General features: G+C 41.5%; 1 protein-coding gene across 1 annotated transcript in view; it reads left to right on the forward strand.

The window, feature by feature from the left end:
* The window catches only part of LOC138979201 (uncharacterized), a 41,943-nt gene that overhangs the window by 5,671 nt on the left and 16,272 nt on the right, over window positions 1–20,000 (forward strand). The window contains exon 2 of the mRNA XM_070351986.1: window positions 2,827–3,062. Within this exon, the coding sequence (XP_070208087.1) occupies window positions 2,973–3,062 (90 nt within the window). The 5' untranslated portion in view covers window positions 2,827–2,972. The remainder of the gene's footprint in view (window positions 1–2,826; window positions 3,063–20,000) is intronic.

Here is a 20,000-nt window from a genome sequence, read left to right on the forward strand (position 1 = left end):
TTCACATAAAGTTGAACCGTGTCCGTCCCGACCCGAAATCGAACCTGCGACCTTCCGATCACAAGTCCAGTACTCTACCAATTGAGCTACCGGGCCCCCTCCCCCCCCCCCCCCACGCAGAAACCTCTTCTCCCTGCACCTTATACACAGATTGTACAAACCTGTGTGACAGCCTTCAGGGAAAAGTGATACAGTAAACCCCCAAGATGCGACCTTCAAAGTGCCAATAATGATCGGTCGTAAAATGGAGGGTTCTTTATTGGGGCTCACACGTTTTGGACAACCAGTGAACTCCCCACCCCCTACCCAAACCTACACCCGATAACATATCCTGATGGTTTCATTTGAATGGAGAGGCCTGCTTGACACATTATATCCAAGTTCCTTTCTTTTAACTAGGTCGCACCAAACAGGTTTGGGATTTGAGCTGAAGCTGTTGGTGGGTGGAAATGTTCAGAGTTTTACCTTTCGATTTCGACTCTAAAGAGGGAAATCTATGTGCATATTGAATGCTTTTTGCAAAATTAAAAACAAAATTAATTGTATTGTGCACATTTATGCAAATTCCGTACCTTTTTAGTTGACATTCCACAAACATGGGCGTTAGGCTTAGAGGCATTCAGAAGTTCAACATACCACATCATAGAAAGATCGAATAAATATGTTTCTTAAATACGCTCAGCATCCTTGCTCGAGATCGAGTGCATGACGTTTAAAATTCGCTTCGTCAACAATAAAAATCAATTATACACAGCTTTCGTGTGGATTGTCACCGTTTATCTTGATTTTATTTGATGTCTCCTCGACTTCTCTTCTGCTTTTGTGAATTTTCTTTTCAATGTTACCTTTGATTTGAGTTCTAATGCATCAGCTGTATCGAGCAAGTGTCTTTGCCAGAGTTCAAAGCACATTTTACTCCAGGCGGTATTGGTTAATAAGCTCAAACGCCCAGTAAGAGAAAATGAAGTATGTAGTTTTCAAAGTTTAGTGCTGTGGATGAAAGTCAATGAGAAATTGTTGTAGAATATATTTCCTCGTCACTTACTGCAGATTTGTGCATTGGGAAACTATGAATTGTAAATGGTGTTGATTAAAGAGAAGCAACGCTATTCACTAATCGAATCCCTGATTTGTAAAGCCTAAAAAAAAAAAATAGGTGTGGTTACGGTAACCCGACCTTCCCTATTTTTAGGGGCCGATCCTATAACTTTTTATTACATTTGTCAAAAACAAAAACAAAAACAAAAAAAAACGAGTGCAAAAAACGCAATGAAAGCGAAAGCGCCCGAGTCGCACACTTATTTCCCTGTCAAGTAGGTTTAATTTGTACACATTAGAAAAAAAGTTTTAAAAAAAAGTGATTGCCTATACCTACCTACCCTATTTTTTTTGGCTATGTTACCGTAACCACACCTATTTGTTTGTGGCCTAAGTCAGATCTTTACCTTTATAAGCTTATACCACAGCAAGTTAGTTAGTTAGTTAGTTGTTGCTTTTTGGGTCCAGCGGACCATATAGGCCAAATCAGGACCCCACCACTGCAAGTACCCTGTCAGGTAATTAATATGAATGGAGTCCTCCCCTCCTCCTCTGACCAAAGTACAAATTCATGATTAAACTTAATGTACTGAAAAAAACAGAGATAATTAACGTGGAAGAAGGGGGGAAGACTAACGCTATTCATTAATCGAATCCCTAAGTCAGATCTTTACCTGTAGAAGCTTAAAACACTGCAAGTACCCTGTCAGGTAATTAATATAAATGGAGTCCTCCCCTCCTCCTCTGACAGTAGCCGTATGACTGAAGTACAAATTCATGATTAAGCTTAATGTACTGAGAAAAAAAGAGATAACGTGGAAGAAGGAGGGAAGACTAATGCTATTCATTAATCGAATCCCTAAGTCAGATCTTTACCTGTAGAAGCTTAAAACACTGCAATTAATATGAATGGAGTCCTCCCCTCCTCCTCTGACAGTAGCTGTATGACTGAAGTACAAATTCATGATTAAGCTTAATGTACTGAAAAAAAGAGAGGGGATAACGTGGAAGAAGGGGGGGGGGGGGACTACCAGGGACAAAGACATAGACATCGAAACCTTTATTATCTCAACTGATAAATCAATTTGTACCGGGCTCGCTCAATGCCCAAGAAGAGCAGATTTCAAGGTAACTTCCTTCCTGTTTACACCGTCTTGGCGATCTCCGTGGATTCATCCAAACTTTCACACAGAATAAAGACCACCTTCCACGTGGATACATACCAATAATTAACATCCTGGGCCCTTTTTGTGTGAAGAGTGGGAAGGTATGTGCAGACCTGCTAGTGACTTAAATCCCTTCGTGTGTACACGCAAGCACAAGACCAAGTGCGCACGGAAAGGATCCTGTAATCCATGTCAGAGTTCGGTGGGTTATAGAAACACGAAAATACCCAGCATGCCTCCCCTGAAATCGGCGTATGCAGCCTGAATGGCGGGGTAAAAACGGTCATACACGTAAAAATCCACTCGTGCTAAAAACATGAGTGAACGTGGGAGTCTAAGCCCATGAACGAAGAAGAAGAAGAAGAAGAAGAAGAAGAAGAAGAAGAAGAAGAAGAAGAAGAAGAAGAAGAAGAAGAAGAAGAAGAAGTCAATTTGTTAAATTAATTGATCAAAAACGTCCCACTCTGTGCAGAAAGCAGCCAAACTGTAGAATTCTGGTATGAGTGTCTGAGCAGAAAGATGCTCGATCTTACCCAATGTAAAAGACTGGACACATCTTTGGCGGTACACGCGGAAGGAAGGCACGTTAATTTCATACTGAGTCTGTTCACTTCTGTTTCAGACACAACCCAGCACCATTAATCCAGAGAATCAGGACTAAGAACGGCTGTAGTCGGACAAACCAGAATCGGCCATCGATCGTCGTAAACCGCCAGTACCAGAATCAGTCCGCGTACCGACTTGGGACCATCACATCGTCCTTGCACCATGGTTGACTCACACAGTTTTGTGAACATGTTCTGCGTTTTCGCAGCAGTTCTACAGATCTCATCACCGGTTCACTGCCTTCCCGTTCAGGTAAGAACATAATACCATTGTAAGTGTCAATTTGTTTCGTGTCTAAATTGTGTGTCCTTTATTTATGTATTTATTTGTTTGTTTATTTACTTATTAAGTGCAGTTTTTAGCTTCCACACCATACGGCATTTTTTATGACAGTCAAGATTTGTTAATGGTGCTTTTGATCCCCTCAGGCGCAGGCACAGATAAGGTAATGGTGCGTAAATATCTCTCACCCCCTAGTCCCTCCCCCCTAAAAAATAAAAAATAAAAAATTCCGCACACCCAATCCATTTATATAATAATTCTCCGATATCAGCTCCCCCGCAGACACAAGAATTCACGTGGGGCTGGGCACAAAACAGACGCCTGTCGCAAATCATTTTTCATTTTCACTTTCACAACTTTGTCGTCCCATCGTTGTGAAATTCGGATCGCCTTCTCCAAGTGGAACGCTATCATAACAGGATCGCCTTCTCCAAGTGGAACGCTATCATAACAGGATCGCCTTCTCCAAGTGGAACGCTATCATAACAGGATCGCCTTCTCCAAGTGGAACGCTATCATAACAGGATCGCCTTCTCCAAGTGGAACGCTATCATAACAGGATCGCCTTCTCCAAGTGGAACGCTATCCATAACAGGATCGCCTTCTCCAAGTGGAACGCTATCATAACAGGATCGCCTTCTCCAAGTGGAACGCTATCCATAACAGGATCGCCTTCTCCAAGTGGAACGCTATCCATAACAGGATCGCCTTCTCCAAGTGGAACGCTATCATAACAGGATCGCCTTCTCCAAGTGGAACGCTATCCATAACAGGATCGCCTTCTCCAAGTGGAACGCTATCATAACAGGATCGCCTTCTCCAAGTGGATCGCTATCCATAACAGGATCGCTTTCTCCAAGTGGAACGCTATCCATAACAGGATCGCCTTCTCCAAGTGGAACGCTATCATAACAGGATCGCCTTCTCCAAGTGGAACGCTATCATAACAGGATTGCCTTCTCCAAGTGGAACGCTATCATAACAGGAACGCCTTCTCCAAGTGGAACGCTATCATAACAGGATCGCCTTCTCCAAGTGGAACGCTATCCATAACAGGATCACCTTCTCCAAGTGGAACGCTATCATAACAGGATCGCCTTCTCCAAGTGGAACGCTATCATAACAGGATCGCCTTCTCCAAGTGGAACGCTATCCATAACAGGATCGCGCTACCTAGCAATGTACGTGTTTAGACGTAATCAGCCGACTGCACTTCTGGCAGCATGATCGAGGTCTTTTACCCGACACACTGGTGACACAGGGGTGGGACATGGATACCGTCTCTGAGTCTGCACAAGGAATTGGCCTGTGTCCATCCCGGTCCGGATTAGAAACCGTGACCTGCGGATAATAAGTCATGTGCTCTTTGAATTGAGGCAACGGGCACACACGTACAGACACACGCAGACACATACGCATTTCAACGCACACAGAGACAGACAGGCAGACAGACAGACAGACACACAGAAAGACACACACACACACACACACACACACACACACACACACACACACACACACATACACACAGACACATTTCACTCTCTCTCTCATTCGCTATCTACCACCTCTCTCTCCCTTACTCTCACTTTTTCTCTCGCTACGCCCCCCCCCCCCCTCCTTTGCCACAGTGAGTAAGGGGATCAAGCAAAAGAGTTCCGTCGGTGCATGTGGCCATCAGTCAGCCGGAGTCAACAGGATCAGATGCAAAACGCGATGCTGCTTTCACCCCTCACTTTCTAACCCTGTCGCATCCTGTCCTAACTTCGTAGTGCGTTTCCCCGATTGTGGACAATCATTCTGTTGCACATTTACAACAAACAAGCAAGCAAACAAACAAACAAACAAACAAACAAACCAGTCAACCAACCAACCAACCAACCAACCAACCAACCAACCAAACAACCAAACAACCAAACAAACAACCAAACATAATTAAGGAGAGAAAGAAATATATTGATGCCACTGGAAACTTTTTGTATTTTTTTACTCTCTACACTCAACCTCTTGACCACATCCTTGACCGACACAACGTTCTCCACCACTCTTTTGCCGACGACTCTCAACTTCACAACAGCTCTTCCCCTGACCAGTCTGAATCTCTTCTTTCCTCTATCTCTGACACTATCACTGACGTGCAGAATTGGATGACAGAAAACAAACTTCAGCTCAATAGCAACAAAACTGAAGCTATCCTAATAGGCACTACATCCAAACTCTCCAAAGCCACCTCCGACTCTCTTCAACTCTCTGACTCTTCTGTCCCTCTGTCTTCTGCTGTCAAAAACCTCGGAGTCACTCTAGACAACACCCTTTCCATGAAACAACACATCTCTTCTGTCTCTCGCACCTGCTACTTCCAACTCCGCCGCATCGCCACTATCCGCAAATACCTCACCACAGATGCTACCGCCAAACTGGTCACTTCCGCCATTCTCTCACGTCTTGACTATTGTAACTCTCTCTTGGCGGGTCTTCCCTCTTCTTCTATCTCTCGTCTCCAACGCATTCAAAATAGCTCTGCCCGTCTTGTCCTGCGAAAGAAAAAGAGAGATCATATCACCCCCCTCCTAAATCAGCTCCACTGGTTGCCCGTTCCTGCCCGTATCACCTACAAAATCAACACTCTCACCTACAAATGCCTCCATGGTCTCGCCCCTGCCTATCTCTCCGACTCTCTTTCTCTCTATGTCCCTTCACGAACACTCAGATCATCTGCCGACTCCCTCAAGCTCAACATCCCCCACACCAAACTCAAAACAGCAGGTCAACGCTCATTTTCTTTCCAAGCACCTAGCCAATGGAACACACTACCTCTCCCCCTCCGCCAACAACAGTCCCTCGAATCATTCAAATCTGCACTCAAGACATTCCTTTTTTCCAAATAATCCATGCATTATACACTGCCCACCCCATCCCACCCTGAATAACTGTACATATTTTAATGTTTGATGGTGTGTGTGTGTGCTAGTGACTTTAAGTCTCCGTGTGTGTGAACGAGTGTATGTGCGCCTTGAGTCGCCTGTTGGTGAGATATGTGCGCGTTATAAATATTCGTATTATTATTATTATTATTATTATTATTATTATGTCAACGAAGTAAGGTATCCCCACTTCCCATTGTTTTCCCCGCTAGTCAGCTGCCAGATGCATTCAGTGATTATTTCATCAAGAAGGTTTCTGATATTCGTTCAGAACTTGATCAGATGAGTGCACATTTTGCTTCCTCCAGTCATGTTGATGTTCCCACTGATTGTTCTTTTCCATCATTTCAGCCAATCAGTGAAAAAGACCTTAAATCCATTATTCTGAAGTCAAAACCAACAACTTGTCCACTTGATGCCATACCCACACCACTGCTTTTTGAGAATCTTGATGTGTTGTTGCCAACTCTTACTCAAATTGTCAATGATAGCCTGTTATCTGGTGTTTTTCCATCATTGTTCAAAACTGCACTTGTCAAACCACTTCTCAAAAAACCTAGTCTTGATGTCAATATTTTGAAGAATTATCGTCCTGTATCTAATTTATCATTCTTGTCCAAAGTTTTTGAAAAAGTAGTTTTGAAGCAGCTGTTGTCATATTTGAACACCCATGATTTGATCTCGCACTCTCAGTCCGCTTATCGCCCTTCTCGCTGTACTGAAACAGCCCTACTTAAAGTAATCAGTGACATTCTGTCTGCTCTGGATGGTGGTGATGTGTCAGTGCTTACCCTACTTGACCTTTCTGCAGCGTTCGACACGATTGACCATGTCACGCTTCTCCATAGACTTCAGACTCTGTACGGCATATCCGGTCCACCGCTAGCATGGCTTGAGTCCTATCTCATTGGCAGGACTCAGGCTGTGCTTGTCGATGGCCAGATGTCTGCTCCAGCCCCACTTTCTTTCGGCGTTCCTCAAGGTTCAGTACTCGGTCCCATCCTTTTCATCATGTACACTAAGCCCCTCTCCACACTGATTCAAAACCATTCTGTTTTAAATCAGTCTTTTGCTGATGACACCCAGCTGTATAAACCCAGTCCCCCTGCAGAGACACATTCCGCCATCCAGACCATTCAGACATGCATCACTGATGTTAAATCTTGGATGGTCGATAACAAACTCAAGCTGAATGATGATAAGACTGAAGTCTTACTGTGCAAAAAGAAGAACACTACATTTCCCTCTCCCCAACCTGTTTCTGTTCAAATAGGCAATACCGACATTCTTTTCTCACCATCAGCTAGAAACCTTGGATTCACCCTTTCATCTGACATGACCCTTAACAAACATATATCTTTAGTCTGTAGAGCAGCTTATTTTGAGCTTCGTAAGATCAGCACCATTCGCCACACACTCTCCTCTCAAACAACTAACACTCTTGTCTGCGCCTTTGTTCTTTCTAAACTTGACTACTGCAACTCTCTTCTCTCTGGCTGTCCTCTGTACCTCCTGCATAAACTACAAAAAGTTCAAAACTCGGCAGCACGCCTCATTCTCAAAGCACGAAAACGAGATCACGCAACACCACTTCTTCACACACCGCACTGGTTACCTATTCAAGCCCGCATTGACTACAAACTGTCCACCCTCTGCTTTAACTTCTTTTCTGGCTCGTCTCCTGCTTACTTCTCTGAACTCCTCACCGTCTATTCTCCAGCAAGACAACTCCGTGCCTCTTCTGACTGTCGCATCCTTACCATTCCACACACCAAAACCAAAACATACGGACAACGCACTTTTACTTTCTGCGCACCCACACAATGGAATTCTCTCCCCTTTCACATCCGCCACTCTCAGTCACCCCAAGCATTCAAACGAGCACTTAAAACGCACCTCTTCAAGAAATACAACCCCTGATTTTGTTTTCTCAGTCCATCAGTAGGCTACATGTAGTGTATTTGTTGTTTTAGTGATAATGTATTTTAACATCTAGGACTGTTTTCCGAGGGGCATTCAGCTGGTATTTCCTTGTTTTTTACTACCTATTTTATTCATGTTTTTATTACTTAGTTAGTGGAAGAATCTTTTGTAATGTATGTGTGATGGTGTATGCTTTTAATTAAGCGTTGTTGACTATGAATGTAGATGTAAATGCTTGTATAACTGTGTTTTAATTTTAAATGTGTCAAGCGCAAAGAGCATAATTGTAAAGTTATGATGTTGCGCTATACAAATGCTCATTTATTATTATTATTATTATTATTATTATTATTATTATATAGCTGAGAATAGTGACTTTATCCCCGAGTACGCTAGTCCTAGGGCTCAGCAGACTTTAATTGTGTGTCTGTGTGTCTGTGTGTCTTTCTCCACTTAACAGCTTATTGCTGGGAAACTACTGGGCGCAGTTCGTTCAAAAGTTGATACACTAACTTGATAATAGGTCCGATTGATCGTATTAAAACTTCATAATGTTACCTGGGACCTAAATGCGAAATAAACCACAAAAACGACTTGGCCGTAGGAGGAGTTCACACCGGCGGGGCAACACGCAGCCATTGACCTGATAGAACAGCCGAACGCGTCACACAAAAATACGTCATGACAAAGTTACACGCAAAGCGAAAGAGACTTTGACGTCATTTACTTTTGTTCGGAATTTTCCGTCTGTTCCTAGCTTGTCAGTGAAGACCTGACGTGAGTAAGCTTACCCAAAACGTCTTTGTTCTCTATTCTCATTGCAGCTGTGAAATAATCAGTCTTGTGTCTCGGTCGTGTAGGTACAGAGTTTGCTTCTGCAATCATTGTGTTCGTGTTGATGACGGCTTCATAAGACAAAATAATAAGCGAATCTATCGCGAGGAAGACGTTTATGTACAAATCACCGAACCAAACCCACTTTTTGTGTGCATTTTTCTGAAGAATAAACTGCATGTGGTTAATTTCATCCGTTTAATGCTTGTCGAAACGAGCCATAAGGCTTTAGAATAAAAGATTTCACGCATTGCTTGGCCATCTGATCACAGATGAGGTCGCAGTTTGTAGGTTGAATCTATGAATCGGCCAGAGATAGATCTGCATTTCTGCTCAGAAACCAACATTCACACCACAGACATTCCAAACATTTATATTTATTGAGCGAGCCAGTCTGAAGAGTACTCGGGTCCAGCGCGAGCGTTTATTTTTTATTTTTATAAATTAACAAGAAAGCAAGCGATACTTTTTTTGTCCAATGAAAGAGAATTCTATGTTCCGGGTGTCTGGTATGAATTTCCTGTACAGTAGAAATATTTTAGTACACTCTTTGACTGCAATTTATGTTCCTTATATGGTCAAACGCGTCTTTTTTAATCTCCATATAAGGTAAAAGGTGGTGTAAAGCTGTGGAAAAACCCAGGAAACCATTGTGTAAATATCTGAGCATGCGCTTTGAAGAGCTAAAACGTTTAGTAAATATCTGAGCATGCGCACTCGTGGTGAAAACTCGTCAAAATTCACGGTACGTCTAATTTTAGCTGCGCACGAATCTTCCAACGCTTGGCGTGGAAACAACAATGGCGATCCAAGGAAAAAGAGATTTTTCACCGGTTCGAAACAAAATCTCCAGTCTAGTAACATTGGAATAATTTTATACCACCTATATTTATCATCATGGATCTGGAAAAAAAGGATATTGCTTAAATTGCGTCCACTTACAACTAAAATGCACCTAAGTGTAACCGAGTGCCAATTTACTTTACCCTTTCTCACCGAGCACAAACACTCAAAGCAACTGACACAAGTTATATTACCAGGTTCTTTTATTCCATAAGATGAAAAGGGGAATGTGTGGGATAACGGGGGTTTACTTTCAAATACAAAACTTTCAATGTATTACAACAGGACTAAACAACTCCAAAAACAACGCTCTCAATTCTTCACTCTAAAACTATATTCTAAATTCTCCCTCTAAAGCTACACTTTAAAAACACACTAAATCCTTCCTCCAAACTACACTCTAAAACTCTACTCTAAATCCTCACTCTCCACTTTAACCCAAAAAAACACAATGAAACTCTAATCTAAAACAAACGAAATCTAAAAAAACAACCCAAAACTGAATAATTCTTAAAAAAAAACCAAATCTACAAAAACTCACTGAGCCCCTCTAACAAAAACTAGTCTACAGAACACAGTCCACAAAAACTAATCTACGAGAACCAATCTACAAAAACCAGTCTACGAAAACCAATCTACAAAAACTAATCTACAAAAACCAATCTACGAGAACCAGTCTACGAAAACTAATCTACGAGAACCAGTCCACGAGAACTAATCTACGAGAACCAGTCTACGAGAACTAATCTACAAAATCCCCATCTACGAAAACCTAGCTAGAAAACCCATCTACAAAAACCTAGCTAAAATAACCCACTAAAAAACCCGTCTACGAAAACCCCATCTAAAAAAAGACCCCATCGCACACTCCGCCATCCTGCAAACCACAGAATGCACGCCGTAAGCATACGTAAACAACTCAACAATTTCAACTACCACAAACTAACTCTTTGAACAACCAAACACATCATTCCTATCAAATAACATACCTACAATACCGTTCTCTCAAACGGTTTTCTAAAGCATTCAATAAACAAAAGTTTTCCCAAACATTCAACTCATAAAACAGTCTTCATAAACATTCAAATAAACTCTTCCCCAAGCAGCATACTCTTCTTCTCACTGCTTACCCATTTACAGAAAGAAAATTGTATTAACCTACCAGCAAAAGAATTCCTCACATCCCAAAGGATTTCAGCCTGTGACCAAACATGTCACACCGGGCGTCCAGAAAACACACGCACAAAAATATACGTTGTCTTTCTTCAGAATTCCAAGCAGAAAGAAAGTCTCAGTAGGCCCCAGGGCCCAACATCCGCGTGCCTGCGTCACAAGGTTAACACACATTCGACTCGAGGGGTGTCGAATACCTTTACTTTCTCTACTTGGTGTTTAACATCACCCCCAACCACCCAACATTACATCGCGGCGGAGAGAAAAAGAGAGATGGAATAAAGTCACCTGTCAATTGTTTCTTGTTCACAAAAACATTAATCACAATTTTACTCCAGAAACTTATACCAAAAAACAATCGTTTTACCTATGCAAATTTAAGAATCGGCTCTTCCGCTAGACCATTTCAATAAAGACAAAACACAGTCTCGGAAACCTTAGTGGATCCCCGATAGTACAGGGGTACCCGAGTTCACAAGTTCAAACGGATGTACACAAGTGCATGTGCACCGTAACTGTCGTCGGTCACAAGCTCACATCAGAAATGAAACCTTGAACGCTGTGACATTTCTGTTGGCTGCAGAGTGTTTCTGCTTGTGAGATCTAAAAGCGACAAGCAATAGTGATTGAGAACGAATGAACGATAACGACAATTCCTACAACACGTACTTACTTTCTGCAGACAGGTTTCACAGTCTTCAGAGTCGGGTATGTCCCTAACTTTGATATCAAATAAAATGTTTCGTTTTGTTGAGTCGTGAATTTTCACTGGTCTGTGTCGAATGTCTTCGGAATTTACATATGAAAAATAAACTTTGATCGAATTTAAGTCAAGTTTGTATTCCCCACCAGCGAAAAAGGTAGGTCGGTCGTGAGAAATGAGACAGACACGATTTCCCTTTTTAGCCACATTGCAATAGACAAAGGCACCAGTACAAAAACACACAAAGAAATCCAGTTAAAAGTACATTAGAAACCAAAGAACAGAGATAGATGAACACACTTAGTTAAAAAAAAACAATGAATGTGTTTATGTTTAGTCGATACAATCGCATGTGAAGTAAACGGTCTTTTTTCTAAATGTGTCTGTCTCAAAAACGTTAATTACAAATCTGTTCAGTTGGAATGGCTGTTAAAAGGTTTGGACGTAACATGCTTTTAATAAGTAGCAATTTCCATCAAATCACGATATGAAAGGGTTTTGAAAGGCTAACTACGGCTTATTCTACTTGCGCTTGGTTATTTTGTCACTCGGGCAAGGTGTCTGTCTCATTTTTTCTCACGACCGCCCTGCAGACAAATCGTCCGCTATAACCGCCATACACAGCAAATTGTCATGATGCAACCAATTTTACACTTCCTATCCGTTGTCAGGCAGATAATCAACTGGCTGACTAAAGAATTTTTCGGCATGTGTTTATTTCAGAGCACGTTATTTACTGTCTAGTAACTCGGGCAAGGTGTCTGTCTCATTTTTTCTCACGACCGCCCTGCAGACAAAATCGTCTGCTATAACCGCCATACACAGCAAATTGTCATGATTCAACCAATTTTACACTTCCTATCCGTTGTCAGGCAGATGATCAACTGGCTGACTAAAGAATTTTTCGGCATGTGTTTATTTCAGAGCACGTTATTTACTGTCTAGTCACTCGGGCAAGGTGTCTGTCTCATTTTTTCTCACGACCGTCCTGAAGACAAATCGTCTGCTATGACCGCCATACACAGCAAATTGCCATGATGCGACCAATTTTATACTTCCTATCCGTTGTCAGGCAGATGATCAACTGGCTGACTAAAGAATTTTTCGGCATGTGTTTATTTCAGAGCACGTTATTTACTGTCTGTCTCTGAAAACCTTGAATTCTCACGACCGCCCGGCACTTTGACGGTCATTTCTTACCAAATGTTAAGCAGATTCATTTGTAAAATAACAACATTCAGTGACTGTGTCTGATCAACGCCAGTGGGTTTTTTCAATCCTTGAATGCACTGCATTGTGAATGTTGTGGTCAAGTGAGAGTTTTATAGACATCGCCGTACGTTTTTCAACACTTTGATGACGTCAGACAGCAGATTGAAAACGTTCCAACTTGGAAAGAGAGCCAGTCACGATCATATAATCGTAGGGAATCAATAGTTGCTTTGTTTATTAACTTTCAAGTGCTTTTAAAAGTTTGATTTTTGTCATTGTTATTGTTGCATATGTGCGTGCGTACGTGCGTGCGCGCCTGTCAGTGTGGAAGAGTGTAGCCTGGTAAGTGTATCCAATTCCGACCGACTTCGGGGATACCTAAATCCGACCGATTTTCCAAGTCACTAATGATGAGGTTCACACGTCATCCCAACAGAAAGAATGCCATTCATACAAGGGCCATTCATGAACGGTTGATGACGCGACGTCACGAGTCACGAGAGTTAATTGCGTCATCTGCACCGCGGCGCGAAATGTGCCTTCGCCATACGTTTCTTGCAAAGGGGGAGATAATTTGATGGACAGAGTTGTGTTTCTTTTACATGGATGTTAATAAGTGTTTTTGGAAGAATAATGTTATGGTTCTGACTAAATCTCATTGTACTTTTTAATCGAAAAGGGGAAAATCTTATCGGTCGTGATTAGATACCCAGTTTTTGAGAGAGTATTTAAATCCGACAACAACGCAGATAATACAAAACGCTGCACAAAATCCCAGTAAAACCATTCATTGTTTACGTTTATGACTTGAAAAAAGCATATGAACAAGGAAACATATCAGATGATGTATTATCTAGCTGTGTGTGTGTGTGTGTGCGTGCGGCCGAGCGTTGCGCGCACGTGTTCGTTTGTGTGTGTGTGTGTGTGTGTGTGTGTGTGTGTGCGTGCGTGCGTGTGTGGGTGTGTGTGTGTGTGTGTGTGTAAGCGTGCGCGCGAGCGTTGTGCGCACGTGTTCGTTTGTGTTAGCTTATGTGTGTGTGTGTGTGTGTGTGTGTGTGTGTGTGTGTGTGTGTGTGTGTGTGTGTGAGTGTTGATGCGTGAGTGTTGATGCGTGCGTACTTGCATGTGTGCGTGCGAGAGGGGTTGGGTTTTTTTTTATGTGTGCAGAGTAGTTGTAGAAAATGCAAGACAGTAAGGTTCAGTCTGTAGTGGATATACTGGGACAGCGTCCATGTACTATGCCACAGTTCAGTCTGTAGTGGATATACTGGGACTGCGTCCAGGTACTATGCCACAGTTCAGTCAGTAGTGGATATACTAGGACTGCGTTAAGGTACTCTGCCACAGTCTTTGATGACGTCATTTCCGTTTTTGTGATAGTTGAGGCGGACCTGTTAAGTAATCTTTGATTAAGTCGGGACTTTGATATTGCATTTGAGCCAGGTAGCTTGAAAATAAGTGAATTAGTTCGCTCATTAAAATTGTCATCAAAAACGAATATTTCATTACATATTCAAACACTACTGCATTGTACTTCTTATCTTCTCCTGATTTAAAATATATATATACATATGTTATGTTTACTTTAAAAACGCGTTCAGAATTAAAGAAAACAGGTTGAGTATGCTTCGCGGAGATGAGTGTGATCCGTGACGGTTTTCGGGTATGGTTAGCCGAGACTATCTGAATTTAGTCTCGCCGATCGGACTGTTTTTTTTTTAGTTTATCCTTCAATTTGATGCCTATAGATTGACTACATGTTTTTATATCGCTTTACGCGACTTGTTTTAAATTTCGTCAAGTTATGAAATGTATTATAAAATTTGGTACATAACATTCTAAAAATTGCAAATAACAATAACACTTTTGATTACAGATTCAAAAGTTATTGCATTGTATCTTTTGGATTTCCTGGATCCCAATGTATAAACAGATATATATATCATGCTTAGTGTGAAAATCTGCTCAAATGAGAAAAATCGCCCGTTTTGTTCATATGCTTCGCGGAGGCAACCCGTCTCGGTCTTCTGGTTTCGGCTAGCCAAATCTCACTAGCATTGTTAATGACTCGTCCCTGATTCCAATGTTGATCTTTTAGTTTCAAACCAACTTAATGTTTTATTATCGCTTCACATGACTTGTTCTGTATATTTTTTTTCGCTGTCATGATGTCACCATTTAGAGGGTAGGGTTACATTTTCAGGTATTTATTCCCCAAGAATATGCAAAAAAAATTCCAAACTCGTTTTTTTCTATTGGTCAGTGATTCTACTTTTTTTTTAAAGTGAGAAATGGAGTGCAATTAACATTGTTACTTTTGAAGGTATGCTCATGACGTGCATCACAGCGAAATAGCAGTTCAGAAGAACGGAATTCCCATAATTAGTCCTTATTTGCTGCTTTTTTCACTGAGCTCGGAAATGATATTTTGCTTGCATTGTTATTGCTTAATTTATTAAAGCCTCTGGACAATATTCTTTGAATAAATCGTTACCCAATTCTGTTTACGTCTATCCCTTTGTTTGATAGAGTACTGTAACAAGCTATCACATTATGTCGACAAGAATGCGTCTCCATACAAGTTTTTGTCTTGATTCCATCCAGGAGGATGTCAGGCTTTAATAAAAACACTATTTCAAAGATCTCTGTCAAGATTGATTTTGTTGAAAAAAAAGGAAGTCTGTGATTGAAGATTGTGAAACCTGCCTGTAGCCTTATGGGTAATCTTGAACTTTAGCGTGTTAAATTCATAGCTCAGAATCCAGTGACATTCTGTACTTATTTTTGATGCACGTCCATGTAAGCAAGCCGAAGAACATTTGTCGTGAAATTAATTGACGGATTGAGCTTCAAACTTAAGCATAATTAATTAATTTGGTTGTTCAATCGACGAAAATGGCGTACGTTGTCAACCATGGGACATCATTTACACGAAAGAGTTGTCTCCCTTGTTCGCTCATACGGATAATTACTTCTTATCAATGAACATTTTCTGCTGCCAAAATAGACAATATTCGGAAATAACTCTGTCGGGTTTGTGTGTGTTGTGAAAGAGTGAATACTCTTCCTTTTAATGAGTCAAACAAACAAACAAACACACAAACACACAAACAAACACACAAACAAACACACACACACACACAAACACACACACACACACACACACACACAAACAAACAAACAAACACACACACACACACAAACAAACAAGCAAGCACACACACATACATACAAACTAACAAACACACACAAACACACAAACAAACAAAACAAACATATAAACAAACACACACAAAAAAACACACAAACAAACAAACAAACACACACACACACACAAATAAACAAACACACACACAAACACAAACAAACAAACACACACACATACACAAACAAACAAACACACACACATGCACAAACAAACAAACACACACACAAACAAACAAACACACACATACACATACACAAACAAACAAACACACACACACAAACAAACAAACACACACACACACAGACAAACAATCAAACACACACACACACACAAACAAACAAACACACACACACACACACACACACAAACAAACAAACACACATAACAACAAAACACAAACAAACAAACACACAAATAAGCAAACAAACACACAAACAAACACACACACACACACAAACAAAGACAATGACAATGATAATGACAATTCTTTATTTAACGAGGGTAATAGATTAAGCAGTGGTCTGCTTTTTTACATCCAGCCCTCGCCCTAAAGAGGGACTAACTAAAAATGAAATAAAAAAGAGAAGAAAAAAATTCTACATTTTAACAGATAACTAAAGTGAAAACACATTATACATATGTACATAAAATGCATTGCACAGAGGTAAATTGCGAGTTAATTGGTGTGAATTTAGTGGTATAGAGCAGCTTGCACAAAAGGAGAGAGAGAGCTGGAAATAATTATGTTGATATCACTTAATGTCCCAGAAGACTGGAATAAAGCCAGAGTATTGGGTGGCGGAGTGGTAACGCACTTGCGCTCGGAAGCGAGAGGTTGCGAGTTCGACCCTGGGTCAGGGCGTTAACAAATTTCTCCCCCCTTTCCTAACCGGTAGGTCGAAACGTTGTTCATTGTCATTTGTTTGTATATTTCGTTGCGAGTCCAGTATATTAGGTATTACTCTTAACCTAGGTGGTGGGTTCAAGTGCTAGTCTTTCGGATGAGACGAAAAACCGAGGTCCCTTCGTGTACACTACATTGGGGTGTGCACGCTAAAGATCCCACGATTGACAAAAAGGTCTTTCCTGGCAAAATTGTATAGGCATAGATAAAAATGTCCACCAAAATACCCGTGTGACTTGGAATAATAGGCCGTGAAAAGTAGGATATGCGCCGAAATGGCTGCGATCTGCTGGCCGATGTGAATGCGTGATGTATTGTGTAAAAAAAATTCCATCTCACACGGCATAAATAAATCCCTGCGCCTTGAATATGTGCGCGATATAAATTGCATAAAAATAAAAAATAAAAAATAAAAAAAATAAATCCCTCTGCTTAGAACTGTACCCACGGAATACGCGCGATATAAGCCTCATATTGATTGATTGATTGATTGATTGATTGATTGATTGATTGATTGATTGATATTCACTCTTTCACAACCCTTCCAAACCCGAGTTATTTCCAGAGATCGTCCATTCACTGTCACCTTGCATATTAAGAGTGAAGTGGCATTACTGAATGACCGCTTGAAATATGTTCAGTGTTAGTGCGTCGTTGGACCCCTTTATGAATTTCTAGTGCGTGTTTTCGGCTTCTAGTGCGTAACATAGGACGCATGGAATTCGGAAGCACAGTTACGGGAGCCCTGAAAAACAAACCTTCACAAAAACATAAGCCTATTTATAAACCTGCATGACGGATGTGTTGTCGGGCTAAAATGACACTATCTATAGGTTGAAATAATACAGCTTTTTCACCCTTATTAAATCGACACTTCTTGCTATAAACGCGTTCTGTGAAATATGTGTTTTGTGAAAACCGTTGCGTGTTTTCGCAGTTTTATAAAGTTTATAAATTGTTTTACAGGATCCCAGCTGACGCTATAATCTATTTAGCTGGCTCTTTGGTGTTTAGGTAACGATTTTCCACTGTGCTGCTTATTCTATGACGCCTGTTATTGAAAAATGTCTGTGTGGAAACTGTGCATGCTATATCTTTCTCGTTGAAACGCACCATACACTCATTCCGGTTTTTACATGGGATTACAGCATCTTTCCATTTAAACACACACTGCAAACTAACAGCCTCACTGCGTCCTGTGCATGTCACAATGTGCAGTGTACAATTATTTTTGTAGAATTAAGTTCGTAACTGACACCTATATATTCGTCTTGAAATTGATCTAGCAAATCAGTGCCACTAAGGGCCGAAATCGGACAGTCTGTTGGTTTGGGGCAAGTGTCCGAGCGGAGGTATGCTTAATTCATTCCACCCCCACCCCTCACCCCACCCCCCACCCCCCCCAAAAAAAAACAAAAAAAAACCAAACATTGATAAATGAAATTAAAAGAAAAGCGCGTTCCGATCTGCAGAGATACGTTCGGGATCCAGAATAACGCCAGAAAGGAAACTTCCGGCTGCTAAGACGCGAGGAGTCACAAAAGGCTCGCAGAGAAAAGTTCATTCCTTCTCATGTAAGTGATGATGCGTGTTCACCACCACAGATTTCTCCAGGCTTTGACACAGAATAAGAGCATCATTCAGCTCGCACATGCTTGTACACATACCAACAATCAACAGCACACCTTGCTTCCCACCGGCACGGTGGCCTAGTGGTAAGGCGTCCGCCCAGTGATCGGGAGGTCGTGGGTTCGAACCCCGGCCGGGTCATACCTAAGACTTTAAAATTGGCAATCTAGTGGCTGCTCCGCCTGGCGTCTGGCATTGTGGGGTTAGTGCTAGGACTGGTTGGTCCGGTGTCAGAATAATGTGACTGGGTGAGACATGATGCCTGTGCTGCGACTTCTGTCTTGTGTGTGGCGCACGTTATATGTCAAAGCAGCACCGCCCTGATATGGCCCTTCGTGGTCGGCTGGGCGTTAAGCAAACAAACAAACAAACAAGACACAGAATAAGAGCATCATTCAGCTTGCACATGCTTGTACACATACCAACAATCAACAGCACACCTTGCTTCCTGTGCAGAGTGGTCATTTTCTCGGAATTAACTTGGTACGGTAAGTGACTGCAATGTCACTCTGCTGACTTCATTAAGTGAAAAATTCCCACTCTGCACAGAATTCAGCCACACACATTTTTGTACTTGTCGAAGTGAAAGGATGCTCTCAGTATGTCATTAAAAGCCTGGACACATTTGTCAACATGATGTGTCAGGCGGGAAGGGTTGTGTCTTTAAAGTCGTTCTGTTTCTTTCCCTACATTACATTACACAAAGATGAGAGATGTGTGTGTGTGTGTGTGTGTGTGTGTGTGTGTGTGTGTGTGTGTGTGTGATGTGTGTGTGAGAGAGAGAGTGTGTGTGTGTGTGTGTGTGTGGGGGTGTGTGTGTGTGTGAGAGAGAGATTGAGAGTGTGTGTGTGTGTGTGAGAGAGATTGAGAGTGAGTGTGTGTGTGTGTGTGTGTGTGTGTGTGTGTGTGTGTGTGTGTGTGTGTGTGTGTGTGTAACGGTGTGTGTGTGTGCAACGGTGTGTGTGTGTGTGTGTGTGTGTGTTTACAGCGCTTGTTTTCAGTGTTCTGAAACTTTTGAATGGCTATTTGAGTCAACAATAGAGTTGAATCTATTTAAGTTAAGTCTAAATCAAGTCCATGCCTCGTTGTGACAACTCAACAGATTGGGATGTGGTTTCGCTTTCAGATAATATCGAATGCCGTTCTCAAAAAGGGACTATGTCAGGTTGTTCTGCGAAATGCATTTTGTTAGGATGGGTTCAGGTTTTCTGACGCGAACACAAACAAGATTGATTCCATTCAGGTGTAAACAGATTATTTTCCAACGTCAACATGCTGTTATTACGGCAAGCTTAGGGCAGTTTAACGCAGTCAAAAAAAATACCCCAAAAAGAAGAAGAAGAAATACATCAAACACGGCAGCATGCATGTTGTTATCAAGGTAAGCTAGGGGCAGTTTCCATTAAGACTAGTGTTGTCAAAAGAGAAAAGTGAAATACACCAAACGCGACAACAATACATGGTGTGTTCTCTATGCCAGCGGGCCAATGCTTTCCCGTGTTGTTGGACCAACGTGTCACCAGCTGGTTTGTCCTGAGTTCAAATCCAGGCCGCG

This window comes from Littorina saxatilis, linkage group LG10 (genome assembly GCF_037325665.1).
Source record: "Littorina saxatilis isolate snail1 linkage group LG10, US_GU_Lsax_2.0, whole genome shotgun sequence".
NCBI lineage: Eukaryota > Metazoa > Mollusca > Gastropoda > Littorinimorpha > Littorinidae > Littorina > Littorina saxatilis.